The sequence below is a fragment of the Lampris incognitus genome, chromosome 7 (genome assembly GCF_029633865.1).
Source record: "Lampris incognitus isolate fLamInc1 chromosome 7, fLamInc1.hap2, whole genome shotgun sequence".
NCBI lineage: Eukaryota > Metazoa > Chordata > Actinopteri > Lampriformes > Lampridae > Lampris > Lampris incognitus.
In genome coordinates, this window is record NC_079217.1 from 6,575,822 (window position 1) to 6,599,254 (window position 23,433).

Below are 23,433 nucleotides of genomic sequence, written 5' to 3' on the forward strand. Positions count from 1 at the left end.
TATTAAGATGTAGGAAAAAACTTTAATGCATTTCAGTACAAGCTTGTTTCGCGCACTCATCAGCTGCCAATTTGATGGGAGATAAATATTTATGTATTTAAATATATAAATATCTGTGCTTGGCAGAGGAGTATTTCATTATTTGCAAGCCTGATATGTCCACCTTGAACAGTAGAAATGAATTGGCCACCAGCTGTAGACACGGAAAAAAATATCTGCTTTATAAGTACAAGTAAAATAATGTCTTTATTACCCCCCCCCCATTAGATGATACATATGTGACAATTATTAGATGTTATATTTTTACATTTTAACTGTCTGCCCTTCCAACTGTGCCCCAACACCACCCCACTATATAATATCGTAAATTACCTCATTTGACGTTTTCTTGTTATATTATAAATGTATGCTATTTCAACAGTGCCCTGGCCCTTTTAATCTTTATCAATAAATAAATAAATCAATACTCGGTAGGACCGACACAATTCAGTCAGTGCCAAATGGCACCAGTTTTCAATACCCAACCCTACCTGTCAGGCATGATAGCAGCTAAGCTGGATGACACATGAGTCAATACATGAACGAAACTCAGAAAGGAATTGGGAGCAACACCGGAGGGTCAAAGCATCAACTACTGGTTGATAGAGCAGTCACCCAAGACTCTTAAGACCAGACAGACCAACCTGAGCACAGCCTGGATTGACTACAAGAAAGCCTATGATTCAATGCCCCACACATAGTTACTGGAGTGCTCAGCACTATACAAAGCCAACAGGACACTAACAGCCTTCATCAAGAACTCAGTGTGGCTGTGGAAAACAACACTAGAGGCCAACTCAAAGACAATCAAACAGGTAATCAACAAATGTGGCATATACCAAGGTGATGCACTATCCCCACTGCTGTTCTGCATAGGCCTGAACCCCCTCAGTCAAATTATCACAGAGTGTATATGGATACTGATTCAGAAGTGGAGTTATCATCAGCCACGTCCAATACATTGATGACATCAAGCTGTATGCCTGCAATGAGTGGGACATTGACTCGCTGAACCACCTCACCAAGATCTACAGCAACAGCATCGGGATGTGATTTGGGCTGTACAAGTGCCGTCGAATGGTGTCAAAAAGAAGAAGGGCGGTGAGAGCTGAAGGGGTTGACAGGACAGTTACAAGTACCTGGGTATTCCACAGGCAAATGGAAACCATGAGGAGGCAGCAAGGAGGTCAGCTACAGCCAAATACCCCCAGAGAGTGAGGCAGGTCCTGAAGGGCCAGCTCAATGGGAAGAATAAGATCCAAGCGGCCAACACATATATGCCCTACCAGTCATCAGATACCCAGCTGGGAGAAAAATAAATGTGTGTGTGTGAACAGATACATTGGTACTGTAGCTAGATCGACAGGGAGGTAGAGATTACTACTTTTTTGAATACATAAGACTGATATTTACAGTTCTGACATGGAAATGTACTCCGACATCCAGCTCGGTTATCTAGCCAGGTGCTGCCGTTAACATCTTCATAAGTAAAACCTCTAAAGTTTGTAAAGTGAAATGTCAACTGCTTAGGCTTCACGTTACCGTCTCTCCGATTCATCTGACTACCAGCCACAAGAAAGGAGAGGAGGAGTAGAAGCAGCTAGTGAGGCACTGATGTGCAGCCATGATCACAGCAACACACACACACACACACACACACATGCATAGGCATGTTCATACACAAACACATGCGCACGCACACACTCGTGCTCCTCACACTTCGGCTTCTCCCTGTGGAGTAACGAGTGGTGTGATGTGTGCGGGAGGAGTGGGTGAGAGAGGTACAGGAGGTCTGGGAGCCATGGAGAGAGAGCTGGAGAAATGAAGAGGTAGTTGAGGGGGTTGTGTTGGAAAGAGAGCGATCGCGGTAAAAGGATTTTTTTTTCTCCTAGCACTCGTTTTCAGACTGAGCTGTGAGTGCAACCCTGAATTTATATGTCAGGCACGATTCAGCTGAGCTAAAATAACCCCTCATGCTGAGAAGGGGAAAAAAAATTATTATTTTGATTTCTGATCATGCCGTTGATGGATTGCTCAGAAAAAATGTAGCGCCATTTTTAAAAATGTATTGATGGCACCGGATTTTAATGTGGCTGGTGTTGCAAAAAAGATTCCGAAAAATATGTATTTCTTTTCTGTTTATAGTTTTCAATGACATCTCTCTACTACTACTACTACTACTACTACTACTACTACTACTACTACTACTACTACCTTCAGTTGCTGCCGTTAGGGGTCGCCACACTGGATCATCCATTTCCATCTCTTCCTGTCCTCTGCATCTTCCTCTGTCACACCAGCCACCTGCATGTCCTCCCTCACCACATCCATAAACCTCCTCTTTGGCCTTCCTCTTCTCCTCTTCCCTGGCAGCTCCATATTCAGCATCCTTCTCAGCATCCTTCTCCCAATATACCCAGCATCTCTCCTCCACACATGTCCAAGCCATCTCAATCTGGTCTCTCTTGCTTCATCTCCAGACCGTCCTAATAGTCGGATGGAGAAAAGGACATTCTTAGCACCCACTCTTTTCCCACGTAAAGTAATAGGGGAATGATTCTTTCTTTTTTCACCTGAAACCTCAGGTACTGGAATCAAATATCATTCATAATTAATACGGCCACTCCAGGCTACAACATCCTGAAGTACACGCTGCACCTTAAAATCTCGCTGGAAGGTTTTTCGGGAGGGACCTGTTGTAAAAAGTCCTCCCGCCAGGAACGGTACATATTCTACAACTCTGAAAAGGACATTACCTAAATGGTCAAACTATAATGTTGAAGCTAAAATCCTGAAGATTGTTGAGTTTTATTTAACGTATTGAGACCTATGGAGGGTGCGGTTATTGCAGCGGCGTCTGAGCAGTCGCAGTCCCAGAGAACTTTTACAGAGTCACTGGTGCTAAACCGTCGACGCCCTCTCTGCGTTCAGACAACTAAAACATGGCTGAACATGGGCTTTAGCTGTAAGTACTTGTTGAGTCTGTCAGTAAAGGTCAAGCTTGGGCGGCCAAATGTGCTTGTTAGCCACAACAATTTCCATCTCTCTTTCATTCACCCTTTCTCCCATCTTGTCCTCGTTCGTTTGGCTGCACTTGTGAAGACAAACCAAACCATAGTTGCGAAAGTTATATGCAGCTATAGCTGCATGCATTTTTACATTTTCCCAGGGGAGGTCCTCTGTAGCTGTAACACTACAATGAGCTACTAACAAAGCATTTGTGATTTAGATAAAAGTAGAGCTAGCCATTGTTTTAAATACCTCAGCAATACAAAGGTACTGTTCAGGTCACTTGTTTGCTTGTGAATCTTCAGGATTGTGGCTTTAAGAGAATAAGATGCAGATGCATGGCTGATGCTGACATACATTCGCCCGATTGGGACTTAGCTACGTAATGAAATTTAAAAAAAGAAAAGAAAAAGGTAACGCTCTCTAATCAGAGGTAGGTTACCCACCTCCCCCAGCCCCCCCTAGCTTTTGCCCACTTCTTAGCATTTTTTAGAATAGTGCAGTGGGTGGGGTTAGGCTCAAGACACTTTAAAATTAGACACAAAAAGACGTGGAAGTGGCACTACTTCATTGTGTTGTTTATATCTCCAACCACTAGGTTGCAGGTGCACCTCTGTAGCAGGGCTGCATAGAACCACAACAGTAGGTTGCCTCCGCTACACTTGCTACGGCTCTGGTAAATATGATTTAATTCAAGTTCGGGTGTTTCCATTATGGCATTTTTCCAACTTTTTGACAAAATATTGCAGTAAAGCGCCGTGTCTTTACGCATGCTCAGTAACCCAGATAAGAAAATCAAGCACCATGAATAAACCACCATGTTTGTATTATCACGACACTTGTATCGTGATCCGAATCATAACGCCAAATTCTTGCCGATACACAGCCCTACTTATACTCACGTTTCTTGAATTTTATTTCCACTGGGTTGATATGAACGATAAACTCGTAACAGACACGGGTAGATCATTTTGTTTTCACTGGGTGTCAGGGGCGGCTGGCCAGTACGGGGCGCTGGGGCGCCGCCGCCTTCAAATATCAAGAGGTGAAAATCTACTTAAACATGTTAAATATAATTTAGTTGTGTAATGCAAATAATTATGAAATAAAAGTGTTTTCAGTCTGTGAGCGCCCGACAGCAGCCATTAAGTATTGCTTCTGAACGGTATTTGGTTGGTTTCTGTCTGAATACATATACTTCCTGTCTGAATACATATACTTCCTGGGTGAGGGGCGCTGGCCAAACGATACCGCATGTAAGCCCTCAAACTTGTGGCGAGCAGGTGACCTGAGGCTGCTGTCTGATTGGTTTCTTCAAGTTTTCCAGGGGGCGCAGTTCTGTGCGCAGACACTCCCACTTTTATTGGGAGTTCATTAGTAGTGTTTTAATGTTTTTTGAGCTAGTGTGATTGGACAGTTCTCGTGGCTGTCAATCATCTTCACACCCACCACGACGCCTCGTCTCGACTGTCAATCATCCACCGTCTACCAACCCTGATAAAACCTATTGGCTACATTGTCCTTCTTAATAACTCTGTGACTGTGGACATTAAAGCAGCTGGCGGGTGTGCTGCGCCAAGGTTAATTGCCCCCCCCCCAATTTTTTAGTACCAGCCGCCACTGCTGTGTGTCGTGATAGGGATAAATTGAGAATGAGGCTGAAAAGCAGCATTGACTAAGGGCTGCTCTCATTTTTTAGATGCTGCTAAGCTCATTTTTCAGTATTTCTGTTTTTACCAGTTCTTGCCCCCCCCCCCGCCTGCTAATCCCTTTAGCTTGTAAGAAACAGACACCTTCCCAGACACCCATGGAATGAAATGCCTTGTTTTAATTCACTTACGTTTGCTGTTAAAGGTGATCGCTTCTCAGTGTCCTGCAGTGCCGAAAGGTTAATTATGTTTTGCCTTCGGTGCGTCATGACCGCAGTTATAATTGAGACAGAGCCATGCAGATACAGCCTCCGCTAACAGGTGTCAGGGCAAAGTGGACCACGCGGGGTCATATCGCGAGCCAAGGGCTAGAGCTAGCATGGCAAAGCGGCATCCTGTGATATTTAACCCTGCATGGCGCTGTTGTACATATAGCGTAGCAACTCTCAGTCCCATATGTTGTGTATCCTGCCCTCTTCATCCCTCTCAGAATCAGAACCATGTTTATTGGCCATGTGGGTTTGCACATATATGGAAGTCGACTCCGGTTTCGTGGCTCTCTCAGTGTACGTAACATAGACTAACAACACTACAACACAACAATCTTCAGATATATACACAAGGACTGACTTATACAGGCGAAACAGGGTGTGATAAAGTGCAGCGGTGCAGAGAATATATCAGAGATGCTGAGATAGATGTCAGCAGCTTACTTACATACATGCCTGAGGTAGATGGACTTGATGGGGCATACCGGTATACGTACAACAAACTGGTTGGATTTATTTATTTATTTATTTATTTATCTCCCCAATTGTACTTGGCAAATTACCCCACTCTTCCGAGCCATCCTGGTCGCTGCTCCACCCCCTCTGCCGAACCGGGGAGGGCTGCAGACTACCATGTCTCCTCCGATACACGTGGAGTCGCCAGCCGCTTCTTTTCACCTGACAGTGAGGCATTTCGCCAGCATGTGGGAGGATCACGCTATTCCCCCAGTTCCCCCTCCCCCTCCCCCTTAAACAGGCGCCCCGACCAACCAGAGGAGGCGCTAGTGTAGTGACCAGGACACACCCACATCCAGCTCCCCACCCACAGACGTGGCCAATTGTGACCAAGCTGGAGGTAACATGGGGATTCGAGCCGCCAATCCCCGTGTTGGAAGGCAACGGGATAGACCGCCACGCCACCCGGATGCCCCGTGGTTGGATTTATTTGACAGTGTTAAGCGTTCATTTGAATGACAGCCCATGGAAAGAAGCTGTTTTTATACCTGGTTGTTTTGGGGTGCAGTGCTCTGTAGCGCCTACCGGAGTTAGAACAGGTCGTGACCGGCGGGGTGTGATGGGTCGGGACCAGGGTGCGACAGGTCTGCAGGGATGTTGCCGGCATAACCTGCAAGTGTGGTTTTCTAGAGGCGCCCCTCTGTGCACACCGGCCACATAGAGGACCTGGAGAAAAGCAGTTCTCATCAAGCTCCCGTTCCATTTTTATTCTTTCTGCCTTCGATTTGAATGAATTATCATCACCCAGCTTGCCCTTGGTCCCTCGTGGTCCCTCATGAGATTCAAACGGAGTCATAGTCAAGGAATCTCTCCCGCCGGATCGATACACCGGCTCTATTTCAGCTTATCACTGCTCGGGAATCATTTGAAAAATGAGCCATTGTTAACTTTAGATGCTCAATTAGAACCTAAACCCTCTGCCCACCTTTGTCTTCTCTCTCCCTCTGTATGTCTCGGTAAATCTGTCTCTGTTTTCTCCCAACACCCCCCCCCCGACGTACACACTGCGGTATAAGAGGGGGGAAGAAGGGGTTTTTTTTTTAGTAGATATATTTTTTTTTTAAAAAGAGTCAGCTGAAATGCAATGCCTTTGTCCTCGGGGTTTGAAATATTCCTGTGACAGAAAGCAAAGCAGAGCGAGAGGCAACGGTGCAATCAATTCTACATTCCAGACAAAAAAAGAAACTTGGGGGGGAAAAAAAGATGGGAAATAGAGACTAGACTGAAATGGAATTTGATGCTTCTGCCTTATTCTTTTGGACAACTCGAGCTTGTCGTTATTTATTTATTAATTTATTTTAGGCATATATTTCCCCCCCGGCAGCCAAACTCAAGACCAAAAATTGATTTTGGGTGGCACACTACAGGCCCTACCTGGTGAGTGCCGTGCTTCTCGTGAAGTGTACCTCCTAGCTCTTGCTGGCAAAGTCCCTCCTGGCACTGTGTGTCAGTCAGCTATCTGCTCTGTAGGAGGCTTCATCTCCGCCGCCTCCTCCTCCTCCTCCCCCCAGCCTCTCTCTCCTCTCAGGCTCCACATTCAGTGCTAGCCTCAAGGATTCAGTGGAGGGAGCGATGGCTTGCTTATTATGCATCACTTGCCTTGTCTCACCACTCCCAATGTTCCTGTCAGCTCATACCGCTGATATGGTTTGCACGAGTACAGATACCGATACACTAATGGACACGCAGACATACAGGCACACACACACACCTGCACATACAAATGCTAGTGTGTATACATGTTACACTCAGTTTTTAACCTCAGCTTAAACTTAAGTTTAATATGGAGGTGTCATTCTCCCCGAGTGGTCCCATTTTGTCTTTCATTGCATCAACCCACATCTGCAGGCAGCCATACCAACATGTACCCGGGCTCTGCCCCGAAGCTAAGCAGGTGTGGGCTTGGCTAGTACTTGGATGGGAGACTTCCCGGGAAAAACTGAGTTGCTGCCGGAAGTGGTGTTGGTGGGCCAGCAGGGGGCAGTCTCCCCTCTGGCCCTAATAGAAAAAAAATATCAAATCCCTATGCCCCAGTGTAGTGACGGGGACACTGTGCTGTAGGAGATGCCGAAGGACGGCATCTCCTTCAGAGGTCCTGACTCACTGTGGTCGTTGAAGATCCCATGGCACTTCTCACAAAGTGTAGGCGTTCCCCAGTGTCCTGGCAATATTCCCAACCTGGCTCTCTCCATCTGGCTTCCTAATCATCCCCCCATGCAATTGGGGGGATGATTCCTCCGCCTCAAGCTGATGTGTAGTGAGCGTTCTGGTGCAAAATGGCTGCCATGCATCACCCAGGTCCTACACATTGGTGGTGGTTGAAATGAGTTAACCCCTTCACTGTGAAGCGCTTTAATGTTATTATTATTATTATTATGTGTGTGAGAGAACATGTCACGCTCAGATACGCACATACAGACCATCAGTTTTTGTCCCAGTCAGTGTGTTGCGTACCTACCTGTATGGACTGAAGCAGATTCATTGTGTGTGCTGTGTTTTGTTAAGTTAAACATCCATCCATCCATTATCCAAACCGCCCATCCTGCCTAGGGTCGCGGGATGCTGGAGCCTATCCCAGCAGTCATTGGGCAGCAGGCGAGGAGACACCCTGGACAGGCCGCCAGGCCATCACAGGGCCCACACATTCACACCTAGGGACAATTTAGTACGGCCGACTCACCCGACCTACATGTCTTTGGACTGTGGGAGGAAACCGGAGCACCGGAGGAAACCCACGCAGACACGGGGAGAACATGCAAACGCCACACAGAGGACGACCCGGGACGAGCCCCAAGGTTGGACTACTCCGGGGCTCGAACCCAGGACCTTCTTGCTGTGAGGCGACCGCGCTAACCACTGCGCCACCGTGCCGCCCAAGCTAAGCATCTTCTGTGTGAATAGCGGCTGAAATGCCTAAAGGTCACGGCCAGAGTTTAACTTCTCTACCTGGACCGCAGCAGAACTTTGGTCTGAGGATACCCGTGGTAGAGAGATACGTCACAGCCGTCTCGCTCCAAAATTAGTAGGGTAGAGAAGAAATCAGTTCCTTTGGCAAGGGTACTTTATTTGAAAATGAGAAAGTGCCATGGCTTTGCCCTCAGGGAGTAGAGTATTCCTGTGACAGGAAGTGGAACAGAGCGGGAGTCAACAGTGCAATCAATTCTGCATTTCAAACAAAGAAGAAACTTTCTGGGAAGTGAGGACCAGAAGTTGAATTTGATGCATTCGCTTCATTCTTGTGGATAGCCCAAACCTTTTCTCCTCAAGTAGCGTTATCTCCGCTGGCCCGCCCCCTGCACCTAAAAAGCTGCACACGCAAATCTCAGACACAAGTGTTTGTTATTGACATTTACCGAGCTTGCAAGCGGGCATCTCCCGGGTTTTTACATATGCTTCAGATGTAACCCGCGGATGTCGATATTTCTGACGGAGCTCCATCATTAGGATAAGAGTCGAGGGAGGTTGTAGAGGAGAGGAGATGAGGCCGTGGATAGCATTGATCTGTGAAAGCTAACCCCCCTGTAGCCCAAGCTGCTCCTCTTCGTCTCCATCCTCCCTGCCCCTATTGTCCATTCTTCCCTCCAGCTGTTTACATCCACGCCCTCCTCATCCCTCCCTGACGGGCAGAGCCAAGATAAACATTTCTCTCCCTGCCAATCTTCTTCCGCTCTGCCATCTCTGTGGTCCACTCTGCTCCCGGTCATCTCGTCTCGCCTTCGCCCCTCTCTATTTCATATCGCCCTCTCCCCACACCTCCGTATGGCTGTGTTCTTATCTCTCTCCATATATACACCTCTCTCCCTCTCTCTCTCTCTCTCTCTCTCTCTCTCTCTCTCTCTCTCTCTCTCACACACACACACACACACACACACACACAGCCACCTTAGTCTGACAGCTATGTAGGCTAGCTCCGTCGAAACCGGACTGGTGCAGCTTTTCATTTTTTCTCTCTTTTTCCATACTCACCTCACCTCTCTGCCCTCTCTCCTGCTGCAATTCTCCTCTTTTTACCTCTTTCTTTGCCCCCCCCCCCTTCCTCCTGCACCTGTAAACCCCAACCCCCCACCATCCTGTGAAAAACACCCTTCCCTTCATCATCCCCCCCACCACCCCATCACATCTCAGCATCCCTCCCTCGCAGGCTGGCTATGCATTCAGACGGCGTGGGGTGGGGTGGGGTGGGGTGGGGTGGGGTGGTGTGTGTGGTGTAGTGTGTGTGGCTGTCTTCAGAGCTGCCGCAAATCAGGACAGATCTCTTTGACAGATGCCGGAGATCAGGTGGAGGGTGGCTTCTTGCACAAGCCATTGCACCATGTACCCACATGCAGCCGGCAGTCGCAGATGTGTCCTGCCTCCCTAATACGATCAGTGTCTCAGCTGTTTCCCCCTTTCTCTCGCCGACGCCCTTTCTTTCTCACTGTCTCACCCTCCCGCTCACTCTTCCCCTGTGGCTTTCGCTTCCTGTCTTTCTTAACACACTCGTTCGCTCATGAAAACACATGCACAGAGGTGGATGCCCCGGCTTCAGAAAGTAAAAGTCCTACCATGTATTTGTTCCAGCCGTTCACCAAACCGTTTCCCTCTACCTGGCTGTGGAGTTGTGCTAATTACATTCAGCCGGTGTAGTGCATGGGGGGGGGGGGGGGGAGCAAATACGTGGCAGGACTTTTACTTTCTGAAGCCGGGTCGTCCACCTCTGCATATACAGTCAAGCGCAAACACACTGTATATTTCCATGACCCTTGATCCTTGCATTTACAACACCTGTACTGAAGCAGTAAATGAGTCTCTCTCTCTCTCTTTCTTCACTCTGCTCCTTGCCTTGCAGGTGGGTCCAGATCGCTTGTCCACGTCTCTCTATTGATTGGGGCTCAGCTTTCTCCAAACCCCTGCTGTCTCCATATGAGGTAAGCATGCCGCTCTTTAGCCACTCACTGGGATGTGCTGTCTCGTACTACCAAAGGAGAACCTTGCATTGCTCACACACACACACACACACACACACACACACACACACACACACACACACACACACACACCTCCCCAGGCGTACACAAACCCGTAACTGATGCCCTATTACAGTAGCTACCCAGGCAGAGTGCGGCAGGAAGTGGAGACGTATGCAGTAGTAAGTATGAGGGAGTGGCGTCTCGTGGTTAAATGGCCGGTGTATTCACACAGCACTCATCAGAGGCCTGCCGGAGCCGGAGCAAGACCCTACTCTATGGCGAGCGCCGCTCTCTTTCCTCCCCTCATCCCTCATTCCCAGGCAGGCTGCACACACAGGGGAGCAGCGCATGAGACTGGCTCCCCCTACTGGCTATGTGATGCCAGGGCTTTATCGGCCGTCTTGTTTTTTTTTCTTCCCCCCGAATGAGAAAGAGATGAATCGGATAGCAGCACATAAAGATCCATTTCAAGGCAAATGTTTGCGTGTGTGCCCCTGCAGCTGGGGCGGGGGGGTCTGCAGAGGAAGGGCCGGCTTTGTGACGGCTGCGGCAGTAATGGACTATTATGTGACTCAGCTGGGTTGCGCTCAATGTCAACTATTAATACGATCAATCATTTCTCCCGAAGATGTGCCAGTGCTTTGAATCCTCGTGGAATGGCTTCAAGGGAATTACTCTCCTCGATATTATGCTGCTGTCTGAAGTGAAGGATGTTGTGTTTTGACTAAAGACCCGAAGACCTTTGTACGGCACAGCAGAGATATGAGCTTTTCCCAATACATTTCACGAACAACAACATATACAGGTCATCAGCAGCCAAACGTTGTTGATTCCTGTGATTCAGGGCCATATATATATATATATATATATATATATATATATATTCAGGGCCATATAGATAGATAGATAGATAGATAGATAGATAGATAGATAGATAGATAGATAGATAGATAGATAGATATAGATAGATAGATTGATTCAGGGCCATATATATATATACATATATATATATATTCAGGGCCATATATATAGATAGATAGATAGATAGATAGATAGATAGATAGATAGATAGATAGATAGATAGATAGATACATTGATTCAGGGCCATATATATATATATATATATATATATTCAGGGCCATATAGATAGATAGATAGATAGATAGATAGATAGATAGATAGATAGATAGATAGATAGATAGATAGATAGATTGATTGATTGATTGATTGATTGATTGATTCAGGGCCATATATATATATATATGTGTGTGTGTGTGTGTGTATTTTTTTTTAATTTTCCCCCCTTTTTCTCCCCAATTATTTATATCTGCCCAATTGCTCCACTCTTTTTGAGCCGTCCCGGTGGCTGCTCCACCCCGTCTCTGCCGTTCCGGGGGTGCAGCGACCAGGACAAATACCCACATCCAACTTCCTACCCGCACACACGGCCAACTGTCTCTGTAGAGGCGCCCGGCCAAGCCGGAGGTAACACGGGGATTCGAACCGCCGACCCCCCGTGTTGGTAGGGAACGGAACAGACCGCTACACCACCCTGGCGCCCCCTTGTTTTTTTTTGAATTATCGTTGTGAAACAGAACAGCGGTCTATCGGATGTGAAGGTGCTGATGAACGGCACAGCAAAAACAAGTCATGCCGACCAACTGTTGACATAAGCTCCCTTTAAGTAAAAGTGCGTTGGGTCCGTCTTGATATCGAACAGGGAAATCGGGCGGCCTGCACGAGCACCTCTCACTTCAAGTGGTCTACACTTCCATCTGTTCTGTATGTGTAGTTGTGAAGTCTTCATTCGAACCGGCGGCGTTAATGCTATATATTTCAACGCATGTCAGTTTCCTCGGTGGCATTTTGAACAACGACGAAGAGGAAGACGGAGCGGGTGGGGTTTGGTGATGAGGCAGGGCAAGGAGCTGAGTGGGGAGGGGGGTTGTCAGAGGGTGGATGGGGTTAGTGGTTATTTTTGGTGTGTCTCATGTTATATTTATAGTCAATAAGACACACTTGGCTCTCCTGTCAGTGCAGGGATTAGCAGGAGAAGCTGGTCTCTACAGAGAGAGGCGGCTCGAGCGAGAAGGGGAGGCGGGGGGGAGGGTGTGTGGAGGCTCCAGACAGAAAAGAGGAGGGGGGGGGGGGGAGAGAAAATGAGAGAAGAGGAGAAAATGAATTAGATTGTACCCAGAGGACTGAGGAAAGGGAGAAAAAAAGGATGTTAAAAATAAGAATGCGTAGTTAATATGGAGGTTTATCTCGGTATCGGATGTGATGTGATGTGATGTGATGTGATGTGATGTGATGTGATGTGATGTGATGTGATGTGATGTGATGTGATGTGATGTGATGTGATGCTCTCAGACCGAGGAAGAAGTTTGCTCGGGAGGAAGGAAAACACAACATATCTCGCTGTTTACTGCAAGCTTTCAGGAGCCGGCGAAGACGGGGGAAATATGTGTAAATATTCTGGTGTTTAATCAGAGGGAAGAGGGTTCTTTTGAATTTATTCTTAAGTACAAAGGAAGATATTCCAGGTCCTGCAGCATATTCATCATGCACGGCGTGCTGCACAGTCCGTGTTACGTGCACGCTACGGCGTGTTTGCAGGATGATCTGTTGATCAGGCGTGGAACAAAAGAAACCTCGTTAGCGTCATATTCAATAGCCGTGCCGCAAGAGAATCCATATTCACTTTATTGCCGTGCCGTCTATTGTTGTTACCGTTTCCACATTTCTGCCCCCCCCCCCGTTCATCCGCCCCAGACGTGTGTAGGTTAAACAGTGAAGGCATCAGCGTTTGCGGTAGTAAACTACCCATCATCCTCAGCCACAAGACCCCCTGGCTACACCCGAGTCGCTCCGCTACAATCTGTTAACTCCCTCGGGGTGAGAGTTGAACAACGACAGAGTTGGTTGGCTCTTCCCATATCAACACTGGAAGGGGTGCGTCTCCCATATGGAAGTATCCTTGGCTGTCGTGTCCCAGCACAACACGAGTGCTGTTCCCCCTCAGCAGCTGTTGTCATGCAGTACAGATGTGCAGCGATAACACCACAGTGCTTCATACCGTCACACCTGTCTTCTGCACGCCGAGACCAGGTCTGTCTCATCATCTCATGATGCCAAGGTGTTGCATACTGCTTAGTTGCCCAAAAGCTGTATGCAACCCCCCCCATCCCCCACCCCCAACTAAACAGGGATCATGAATACTGCCATACTCGCACAACCAGGCTCATGTCTCATTTGGAGATTACACCTCCTGATTGCTTGACAAAATATGATGGCGCCCGTCAGTCTGTCTGTCTTTTTATCGGTCTGGCTGTCTCACTCTCTCACTCTCGCAGGCAGCCGTGGCTCTGCAGCAGGTGGGCTGGCAGGAGGTGTATCCCATGGACTTCTATTCCAATCAGAGCCTGGGGCCATGGGCGCCGAACCACCCAGACAACCAACCGGCGCGGGCTGCCCGCAGACAGAATCAGGTGACCAAGGGCAGGGGATAAAAGGAATGAGTGACAGGAGCAGCGAGGGGGGGGGGGTGTATAAGGAAAAGCAGACAGTGAAGCCTCACTGTCAGTCTCGCTGGTTGAGCTCAGCGTTGACGTACTGACACCTAGTGGCAGAGTGAAGACAGGACAAGTATCTGGACATCCCCTCTCTCAGAGGCATGGCAGCGTCCTTGACCTTGACATGCGGTACAAGCAGGCTCGTTTGTTTTTATAACCCGCACGTGGTCTTTGCCGCCTGTTGAGTATGGTACCTTCCAGATGTAAGAACTGAATCCAGCGAGTTTTGCTCGAAAAGTTGCCGTTGAGGTGTGAAGAGTCATGTTTTTCAGATTTCCACACACAAGTTTCTCACGTCCTTCTTAGTAAATACTGTTCAGTCAAACACAGGCGACGCTTTGGTGGAGTCGAACATGATGGTTTGATAACACACAGGTGTAGAGGACTGAACCGTTTCATCCCTCACTCAGTGAATTAATTAGTCTGTTGGTGATTAAGGCACTGCAGTGATGCACCATGAGCAAAAGGTGGCTGATGTTTAAATCTCTGTAAATGTAGCCTGCATGCTCCTTTTAGCCCTTTTTTACAACCCGGCCTCAAATGTTAAACCTGTCTCAGGTGGCCGCTGTCTCTATTGCAAATATTAACATTTTCCCACTGCCTCCCTGCAGAAACGTGGCTCCGGGCCAACGCCTCCCACCAAACAGTGCGGACAGAACCAGTGCGCCCCCTGTGGCTGTCAGGGGGAATGACGTGTGAGCCACTGCAACCGCTGTGTTTGACCCACTTCTCACACCAGAATCTTAGTCATGGTTGATCTCTGGAGCGAGGCCAGGCCAAACCAAGACAGAGGAGCGGCGTTGTCTCACAGTCTCCCAGGAGGTCAAACGTGAGAGACGGGAGTCTCGGCCTCTCCGAAAATGGGTTACCACTATTAAGTACCCCGACACCGCACAGCACGACGTATATAACCAAATTAATTTCTTTAGATTCTTTAATTTCTTTGGATGTGTGTTGAACTCATCACCCGCTGGATGAAGCACCGAGAGAGAATTTCCTCTTGGTGAAGGCGTGTGCACTTGTGTGAAACTGCCGTCCGTTTCTATGGAGGAAGTATTGTTTACCGTACAAGTAACAAATGTGTTCTCTCTGCACGGGGAAATATCTGAGCGCTGCATTGTTGGGGAGACATTCTTGCTAAGCCTGGTATGTGGTTGGCGAGAGCTAGCGAGATGACTCTGTGCAGGTTCTGTGGAGCGAAAGTGTCTGAGTAGGTTTAATCAAATCAAATCCATTCAAATCAAGTTTGGCAGCCACTTTAAATACCTGCCGTGCTGTATTCCAAAGAGACACGATTATCACTGTTATTTCGATAGAGAATACTACGTAGCTATGGGACAAATATATATTTCACTTTGATGTGCACACACACACACACACATAATATATATTTCACCTTTCTATTTGCACAATGAAGAAGCCCAAGGTAAATGAGAATAACACTGTTTTGTCTTTGCACATTTTCCCATATTTTTCAATAAAATTGTGAAACAGTAACACTGATGGGACCTTTATTCTTATTATGCCTCTTTTAATTGTACTGGTAAATGCAATAGATGGATGGTAAATGTCTTGGGATGCTGAGGCGGTGTACTTTATAAGTCTGAGCGGTAGCAGCTCTCGAATACATGCACTGTTAGTCACGACTGCGCTCCCTCCTCATTACTTATTGATGGAGGAATCTGTCAATAAAAACACTCTATTGCCTTTTGGCTGCTACCACAGCCCGTGATTGACAGGTTTTATGCTGTGGCCCGTGCTGATCCTTGTTACCCGTCTATTCCCAAGTAGCGGTGTGTATTGTCTTTAGTGTGGTTATGAACCGCTTCAAGTCGGAATGAGATGTCTTGGGAAAACTACGCGGCTTCTCAGTTCAGATACTCCCTCAACTCTTATCAAACACGTCGCCTTGGCAACAGCGGCGTGATGCAGCCTGTCCTGCCAGATGTCCGTGTTGTCATGATCGGCATCATGTAAATGTGATGCGGGCTGGCCTGGTGTAAATTATTGGTGGGGAGATGCTACGTCCAGGCTGATGTTCTCCTTGTATTAGGGGAGAGGAAAAGTTGGGATAAGAAAACACCCCCTTTTTTCCTCATAGGTCTTCAGAAAGTTTTCAATCCTTGAGGTTTAAGATGTGACTATCGTTAAAAGTATGAACACTTGCTCCAACCGTAGCAAAAGAGAGAAATATGTGTAGTTGATCGTAATATCCCATGTCTGGCCGAGGTATCTGCTGGAGACCCCCGTCTTCCTTTTATATCCGAGTAAAGGGGAGACGATAAAGAATTACTTTAAAGTTAACACCTCGGGGTGTTTCACCCGGCTCATAGCTATGAAGGTAAGTGAGGAAGTGTGAATCTTGTACCCAGTGTCTGCTGGGATGTGGCCAGACCCTTATTACACAGATAATTAACAAATGAATGAATGGTGAAAACTGGAGACCATAGGAAGGAAGGTCAGTTGTTGTTTTTCTTTTTTGGGGGGGGGGGGGTTGGATTTTTTTCTCCCAATTGTACTTGGCCAATTACCCCATTTTTCTGAGCTGTCCCGGACACTGCGCCACCCTCTCTGCCGATCCGGGGAGGGCCGCATGCTTCCTCCAATACACGTGCAGTCGCCAGCCGCTGCTTTTCACCTGACAGTGAAGAGTTTCACCAGGGGGACGTAGCACGTGGGATGATCATGCTGTTCCCCCCAGTCCCCCCCCCCCCGAACAGGCACCCTGACTAACCAGAGGAGGCACTAGTGCAGCAGCCAGGACACGTACCCACATCCGGCTTCCCACCCACAGACACGGCCAATTGTGTCTGTAGGGACGCCCGACCAAGCCGGAGATAACAGGGGGCTGGAACAGACCGCTACGCCACCCGGACGCCCAGGAAGGTCAGTTTTAATGCAGCTTAGCGTGAACTGATGCATTCCTCATCCGTCTACAATAGAGTTATATTGTCTTAGTCAGATCACATTATGGCCTAAATTGGCTGATCTGGTCATTAAACGTTCGGCCACCTCTGGAAATTCATCAGCTTGACCTTCAAAGTTAATCCTTTGAGGGGGCGAGGGATAATTTCAACATACGTACAGTTTGACTGGTGAGCATGCTAATTTTAAATGCACTTGCAGTCAAGAAAATGCTACGCTTTTTCTGTAAAGACTTTGAACAAGTAAACAAAAAAGACACAGTCATAGTTAACAGCTGTTCCTCAAATTATTTGGCCGAGTTTCGAATCAAGCCACGAGCATTAAATTCAGATGAAGCATTTGTTATTTTGATATTTCCCTAAACCATATGCTGTAGGCATTCACAGGTATTCATTATTCATCATTCGTCTTTGTATGCGGACCCTGTCGTGCACTAAAACAACAGTCTCTGTCGTTTGGCCGGGCTTTAGAGGAAAACATGATGCTGGAGTTGCACCAAACCTGCCCAGATTTGGGAAATTGAATTCATGTTTCTTTCCCGTTTCAACACTGAATAAGGTTTTTCCAATTTGGCTCATAAGAGTGAACTAAAAAGAAAACAAACCTGTGTCCAAACCCAAGGCCGTGGCTCACAGACCTGCCGGAAACACAACACAGCTGAGCCTGCAGGCCCTGCTCACACCAGAGCTGACTGCCGCTGTCATTTCCCCATTTTAGTACTTAACCCAACAAATGGAGCTGTGGATGTGTGGACCGGATGTGCAGTGATTACCTGCACGCTGCTCGCTGAACCTTCCATTCCCCTTCCAAACAATGGCGGGGGCGGCGAGTCACGGTTCAACCTGGGCAGACACGGAGAGAACAAAATGTGTTTCAAGATACACGCTTCCTACACTACATCACAATACGTACGTGTCAGAGGACACGTTTTTGCGAGACCGAAATACGTGTATATGGACACGTATTAGTTGCCACTGGGGCCGCAATCCCGTCTTCTGGCCACTGGGGGCGCAAGAAAAAGGGCGGACAGCGTCATGGTGGCAGCAGTCCTGCAACCAAACCGAAATACGTGTATATGGACACGTATTAGTCGCCACTGGGGCCGCAATCCCGTCTTCTGGCCACTGGGGGCGCAAGAAAAAGGGCGGACAGCGTCACGGTGGCGGCAGTCCTGCAACCAACATAGTAGATGAATGCGGGAGGTGCGGCAAGACGCAGCACACCGATGAGCGGAAGTGTCCTGCAAGGAACAGGAAGTGCAACAAGTGTCATAAAAAGGGACATTGGGCGCGTGTATGTCCCTCTAAAGCGGTGACAGACGTCACTGAAGAGGTTAAACAGCTGTGCTTTCTGGGAGAAGTCGGCAAAGACAGCAGTAAGGAACATTCGCTCCGCCATCTTTGTTCAATATTTTTGACATTCTATTGCGTCATGACCATGGTCACGACAGACCTAGTAGGCTACAGGGCGCCCCTAGCGGCATCTGTGAGATACGTGTCAATGAACGCGTATAAGTGACTTGCAGAAGCGTGTCCATACACACGTAAAGAGGAGGCGACCGGTCTGACACTGAGGCAGATCCTGAGCGACTCCAGTTAATGGCTTCGGTTGTTGAGTCTAAAGATACTGTAGCGAATTCAGGGGCAGTCCGGGAGACCGTCGCCACGGCCGGGACGCGAACCCGTGTCTCCCGCTCCGCAAGCGACAACGTTAACCAGTCGACTAAAGGGTCCGACCCGTTAGTGGAGGACCAACGTGTCTACTTACCCGTGCACGTCACACTACAAATGTGAACAGAGCCCTTCACTACGTTCACACTACAATCAAAATGTGGCCCAAATCCGAGTTATTTGCCACATGTGGCACAGATCTGATTTTCTTTTGTTTTTTTAGAGCAGTGCAAAAATCAAATTTGGGCCACTTCCATAACAGAATCAGAATCAGAAATTGTCACTGATGAATGAAATATGCACTTGCGCACATGAAATGAAACGAAACCTCGTTTCCCCAGCCCACAGCAGTGCAACACAAAGACAAAACCACATCCGAAAACTACGAGAACACACATACCCCAACTCACACATGCATCTACTGAGAATAAAAATCACTGCCCGGGACAACGAACGCCAGCCAGGACCAGGCCCGTAGCCAGAAACATATTTTTTTTGGGGGGGGGGTCGGGCAACACTGCCGAAAGCTACCAGTAAATAAAATTCCCACACTGTATACTATAGCCTAATACCCAACCGTACGGTAAATGTCAACGTATTAATGGCCCATAGATAATCATCAATGCACACATTTCTGTGTTTGCTGAAGCGTTCCTTCATCTGTGATGAATAAAAGTCAAGCATGACTATGAAAAGCTTTTGCCGGTAGTGATTTTCACAGGCCTTCAATGGATCCTCATTGCAGACCATGCCTCTTGGTGGTCGAAATTCAACCCCATACATACTTGGCTGCTTGGGAAGAGGTCTTTTGGAAAATCTGCCTGAACTCCATCTCAGAGTTAGCCCTCATCTCATCTACCTGCTTAATAACAGCATCAGCAGCTGAAACGCAACTCACCAAGTCACAATTTTCCTTCTGAAGGAAGGTGGACGGGTGGTAGGTTTTTGCAAGCATCTTCTCACTCACATTCATGGACAGCATGAATTCTGCATTGTCAATTGAATTAAAGAGCTGAGTGGCTTTGACAGATGTGTCTCCTGTGAAGGTTTCACTGATTTTCTGCAGGCTGGATCGCACAGGGTCTAAAAGCTCGTTGAATGTAAATATTGCGTCGTGGCGTTCGACCCATCTCGTTTCACACAACTTCGTCAGTCGCGTTTTCTTGCAGTTGGGTAAAAGACGCTCCGTCTCGTGTCGCAGACTGCATGCAGACCGCAAAGCCGAATCATGGAAAAAAGTGCAGATTTCCGAGACAATTCCAAAGCAATTTCGCACCATTTGTACAGTGCAGCACTTGTTTAGGACCAAATTCAAACTGTGGCTGGCACAGTGCACATAAACTGCTTGCTTGTGCTTCTCTTTGATTTTAGCTTGGGCACCATTTAAACGGCCACTCATGGCAGATGCGCCGTCGTGTCCCTGGCCACGTAAAAACTGTAAATCAACGCCTGCATTTGTCAACGGACTTTCGACTGAATTGGCGATTGCCTCCCCGGTTAACTTCTCGATATCAACAAAGGACAAAAATCCTCTCTGATGCTATATTGGCTGTCATGCTGGTCCACGTATCTGACACAGACAGAAAGCTGCTCCCGCCCTGAAGCATCTTTCATTTCATCTGCCAACACAGCGAAACACTGCGCGGAGTTTACTTTCTGCACCAGTTTGTTTGTTATCACATCTCCAATTATGCTGATTATTTCATTTTGTACATCAGGACTGCAGTAGCTAGCGTTTGCTGCACATTTACTCAAGTGTTGTAACAGTACTGTGTCGCCAGATGTCGCCCTAAACCTGAGTAAAGCCCTGAAATTTCCGTCATTGTGAGTTGGCTCATTCAATGTCACTGGTCCTGAATCAATATCACCTCTCCGGGCGAGTTCTTGGCGACCGCAAAAAAATCAACGTTGCAATGAAGCTTTTGAGTTTTTCTCTGTTTTCTTGGACTCGCTTTTTTCTCTCAGAATCCAGCCTCAGTGAAACTGCATCCATTTTATTGCTGAGAACCGTTTGGAAATTGTCCGCTTTCAAACATGCATCCTTGTGATATGCCTTTTGTGCATGGTCTTTGAACGTCTCTAAAGCATGTTTCCAGTCTGAGAAGTGGACATTAATTAGCTTGCCAGCTTTTCTGTGCCCTCCCTTGCCCACATGCTCGACTGCAAACGCAACACAGTGCTTACAGAAACAACCATCGGACCTTGTTGAGTATACTAGCTAGCCAGCTAAACTGGTCAAGCCCATGACGTTGGAAACGTAGTTTACCTCCTTGTTTTGTAGGGAATGTTTGTCCGATACTGGCCGTCCAGTCCAGTGAGTATATTTCTCTTCTCTGTTCGTCTGATATTTTCCCACCAATATAATCCACAAAGTCGTGTGAAAACGTTTCCGAGGTAGAGGACGGCGGGCGGGTCTGCTAACTCTGGCTCCGTTTCCGAGGAGGAGGGCAGTGGGTCTGCTAACACTTGCTCCGGGAAGTCGGTAACGTTAGTGACCAGATCATCTGTAATGTTCTTGTTTTTCTTTTTTGAGTCGGGACACGTTGAAACAAAAAAATCACCGATTTTACGAATATTAACTTTACTGCTCTTGCCTGATTTACAGGTAGCTTTCGGCGGCTCCATTGCTTTTGAAAAGCAAACTATAGACCGACCATTTAGCTAGCATAACCAGGGGCAGGTTGCTTAGCTGACTCGTCAGACCCCTGAGCCAATCAAAAGCCTGTGATTTTATTTGTTTTACGAAACAGACCAATAAGATACATCATGTTTGGAAACAAATTAACTGACAGGATTAACGCCTGTCAGTCACGATAGATGCAGTGTATGAGTAGGTTAGAGGGGCGGTGACAAATAATCAAAACGATAACTAAATAATTATTGGTGCCATTTCAGACGGGCCGTGGGGTTTCGGGGAGGGGGGGTTCAGACACGAAAACCACCTACCTGGCTACGTGCCTGGCCAGGATGACTGTCGGAACTTCCGGTCTGCATTAGCTAGCAGTTAGCTTAGCCCGCCCCGCTTCCGCTTCCGGTCAGACCGCCCTCGGTGTTTTGTCATGGCGCACAGCTCCAGGCAGGGCCGCGGTCCTTGGGCCCATAGGACGCAGAAGACCAGGCTCCCACAGCCGATCCGACGCCTGCTCTCCCAGCCAGACACCTTCGACACACGACGACACTAAAACCACAGTCAAGGCTAGACGACGCCGCCGCCGCCGCCACGCCGCCCGGCCGCCCTGGCAGTTGGAACTTCCGGTCTGCATCGGGTAGCAGTTAGCTTAGCCCGCCCCGCTTCCGCGCCCTATCAGACCGCCCTCGGTGTTACCGCTTCGGGCACAGCTCCAGGCAGAGCCGTGGTCCCTGGGCCCACAGCAAGCAGCAGACCAAGCTTTCCCCACAGCCATCAACCGAAGCCAGACGCAGACGCGGACAAAGACACTGACTGCCAGGACGGTCCTGGGCGAGGCTGCCGCAGACGTGAATTCGCGCCGCCATCTTCCTACACCGGAAGCGGAAACAGTATACGGTACCGGTACCATATATCGTTATATACGGCGCTATATGGTACCAGCATCTGATAAGACATCGGTCAATGCGCCGCGAGTGAGTCTGACCGGGCAGATCGGAATTCGTGCGACTTTTACGTCAGTCAAACTTGTACATGACGACCAGCAGTGGCTGCTAATGAAGCTGAAGCGACGGCTGTGACCCTTTCCCCGCACCTCTTCCTCAGTAAGTGACCGTCATCCGACTACCACAGCAGATCATTTTAGCAATGGGTGTCTGCGCCACTGCTTCATCGCGTCATTCATGTTGTTTTTCGGTCTCACAATTATGACGTTTTTGTCGTCGATGTGCGCAGGCGGGTTACGTCATTTGTTGTAAACGCGCATGCAGGCCCTGATCTGTTCGCGCTCGGGTCAGAGATGGGTCACCTTACAAACATGAATGTGTGAAGAGCCAAGCGTAAAGCTCGGATCAGGGCAACAACAACAACAACAAAATCGGAATTGAGCATCAAGGCCTGTCATGTAAACATAGTCCTGGGTTTGTCTCGATTCATGCTCAATATTCCAGGTATAGAAATCCCAGAGAAAAATTGAATCAGTTCATCCGGACACCACCCTACTAGCCTGACTGTACTATAACTGTAGCTCTGGCGTTTGACCACTAGGTGTCACTATTTCTGTCTTATTTCAGCCCATTTGTGACCGGGTAAACGCATTCGTCCCCATCGACTGCCTCACCTGTGCTGTGGGAGAAGCCTGGGTGAGTTTTCTAGTACCCAGTGCACTTTTATAATCGGGGTGTGTAATTATTTCCACATGTGGCCAGAAACAACCCTCAATTCTCCTTTGTGGAAAAACCACCGCCATCCCCCCCCGGGGCCACGACTTTCAATGTTTTTGTCATCGTGCTTCCTCCGTCATTAACACCCAGTTTCCTGTCCTGAGGGCCGAGCTAGTGAGCGAGGCTCTTTAGAGCGGCTCAGTGTGGCAGCGGTTCTCAATCTGGTCCTCGGGTACCACCACCGGTACTGCGGCCTTTCGTTTCGTGTCAGGTGGTTCATTACATTCACCTGTGGTTCCGGGTCTAAAACTAGCTGGAGCAACAGAGGAATGCGTTTTACTGCCATGCACAGAAAACCTGCAGAACCGACGGGGCCTGATGAGCTGATTGAGAACTGTGCTGAGGTACAAGAGGTCCTCAGAGACCCACAATACTGTTGGTTTTCTATTCTGCCAGGTGGTGGATTATATTAACCTGTTAGGTTTACCCTGGCTAGAGGAACTGACACAACGGGTGAATGTAGGTTTGACTACCGCTGGGTTCTG

The 23,433-nt window shown here is 48.1% G+C and overlaps 1 protein-coding gene across 1 annotated transcript in view; it reads left to right on the forward strand.

Annotated features, from left to right (window-relative positions):
• The window catches only part of dph1 (diphthamide biosynthesis 1), a 138,738-nt gene extending 123,244 nt beyond the window's left edge, over positions 1-15,494 (forward strand). The window contains exons 10-12 of the mRNA XM_056283623.1: positions 10,311-10,389; positions 13,785-13,919; positions 14,615-15,494. Coding sequence (XP_056139598.1) covers positions 10,311-10,389; positions 13,785-13,919; positions 14,615-14,695 — 295 coding nt within the window. The 3' untranslated portion in view covers positions 14,696-15,494. The remainder of the gene's footprint in view (positions 1-10,310; positions 10,390-13,784; positions 13,920-14,614) is intronic.
• The last annotated feature ends 7,939 nt before the right edge of the window (positions 15,495-23,433 follow it).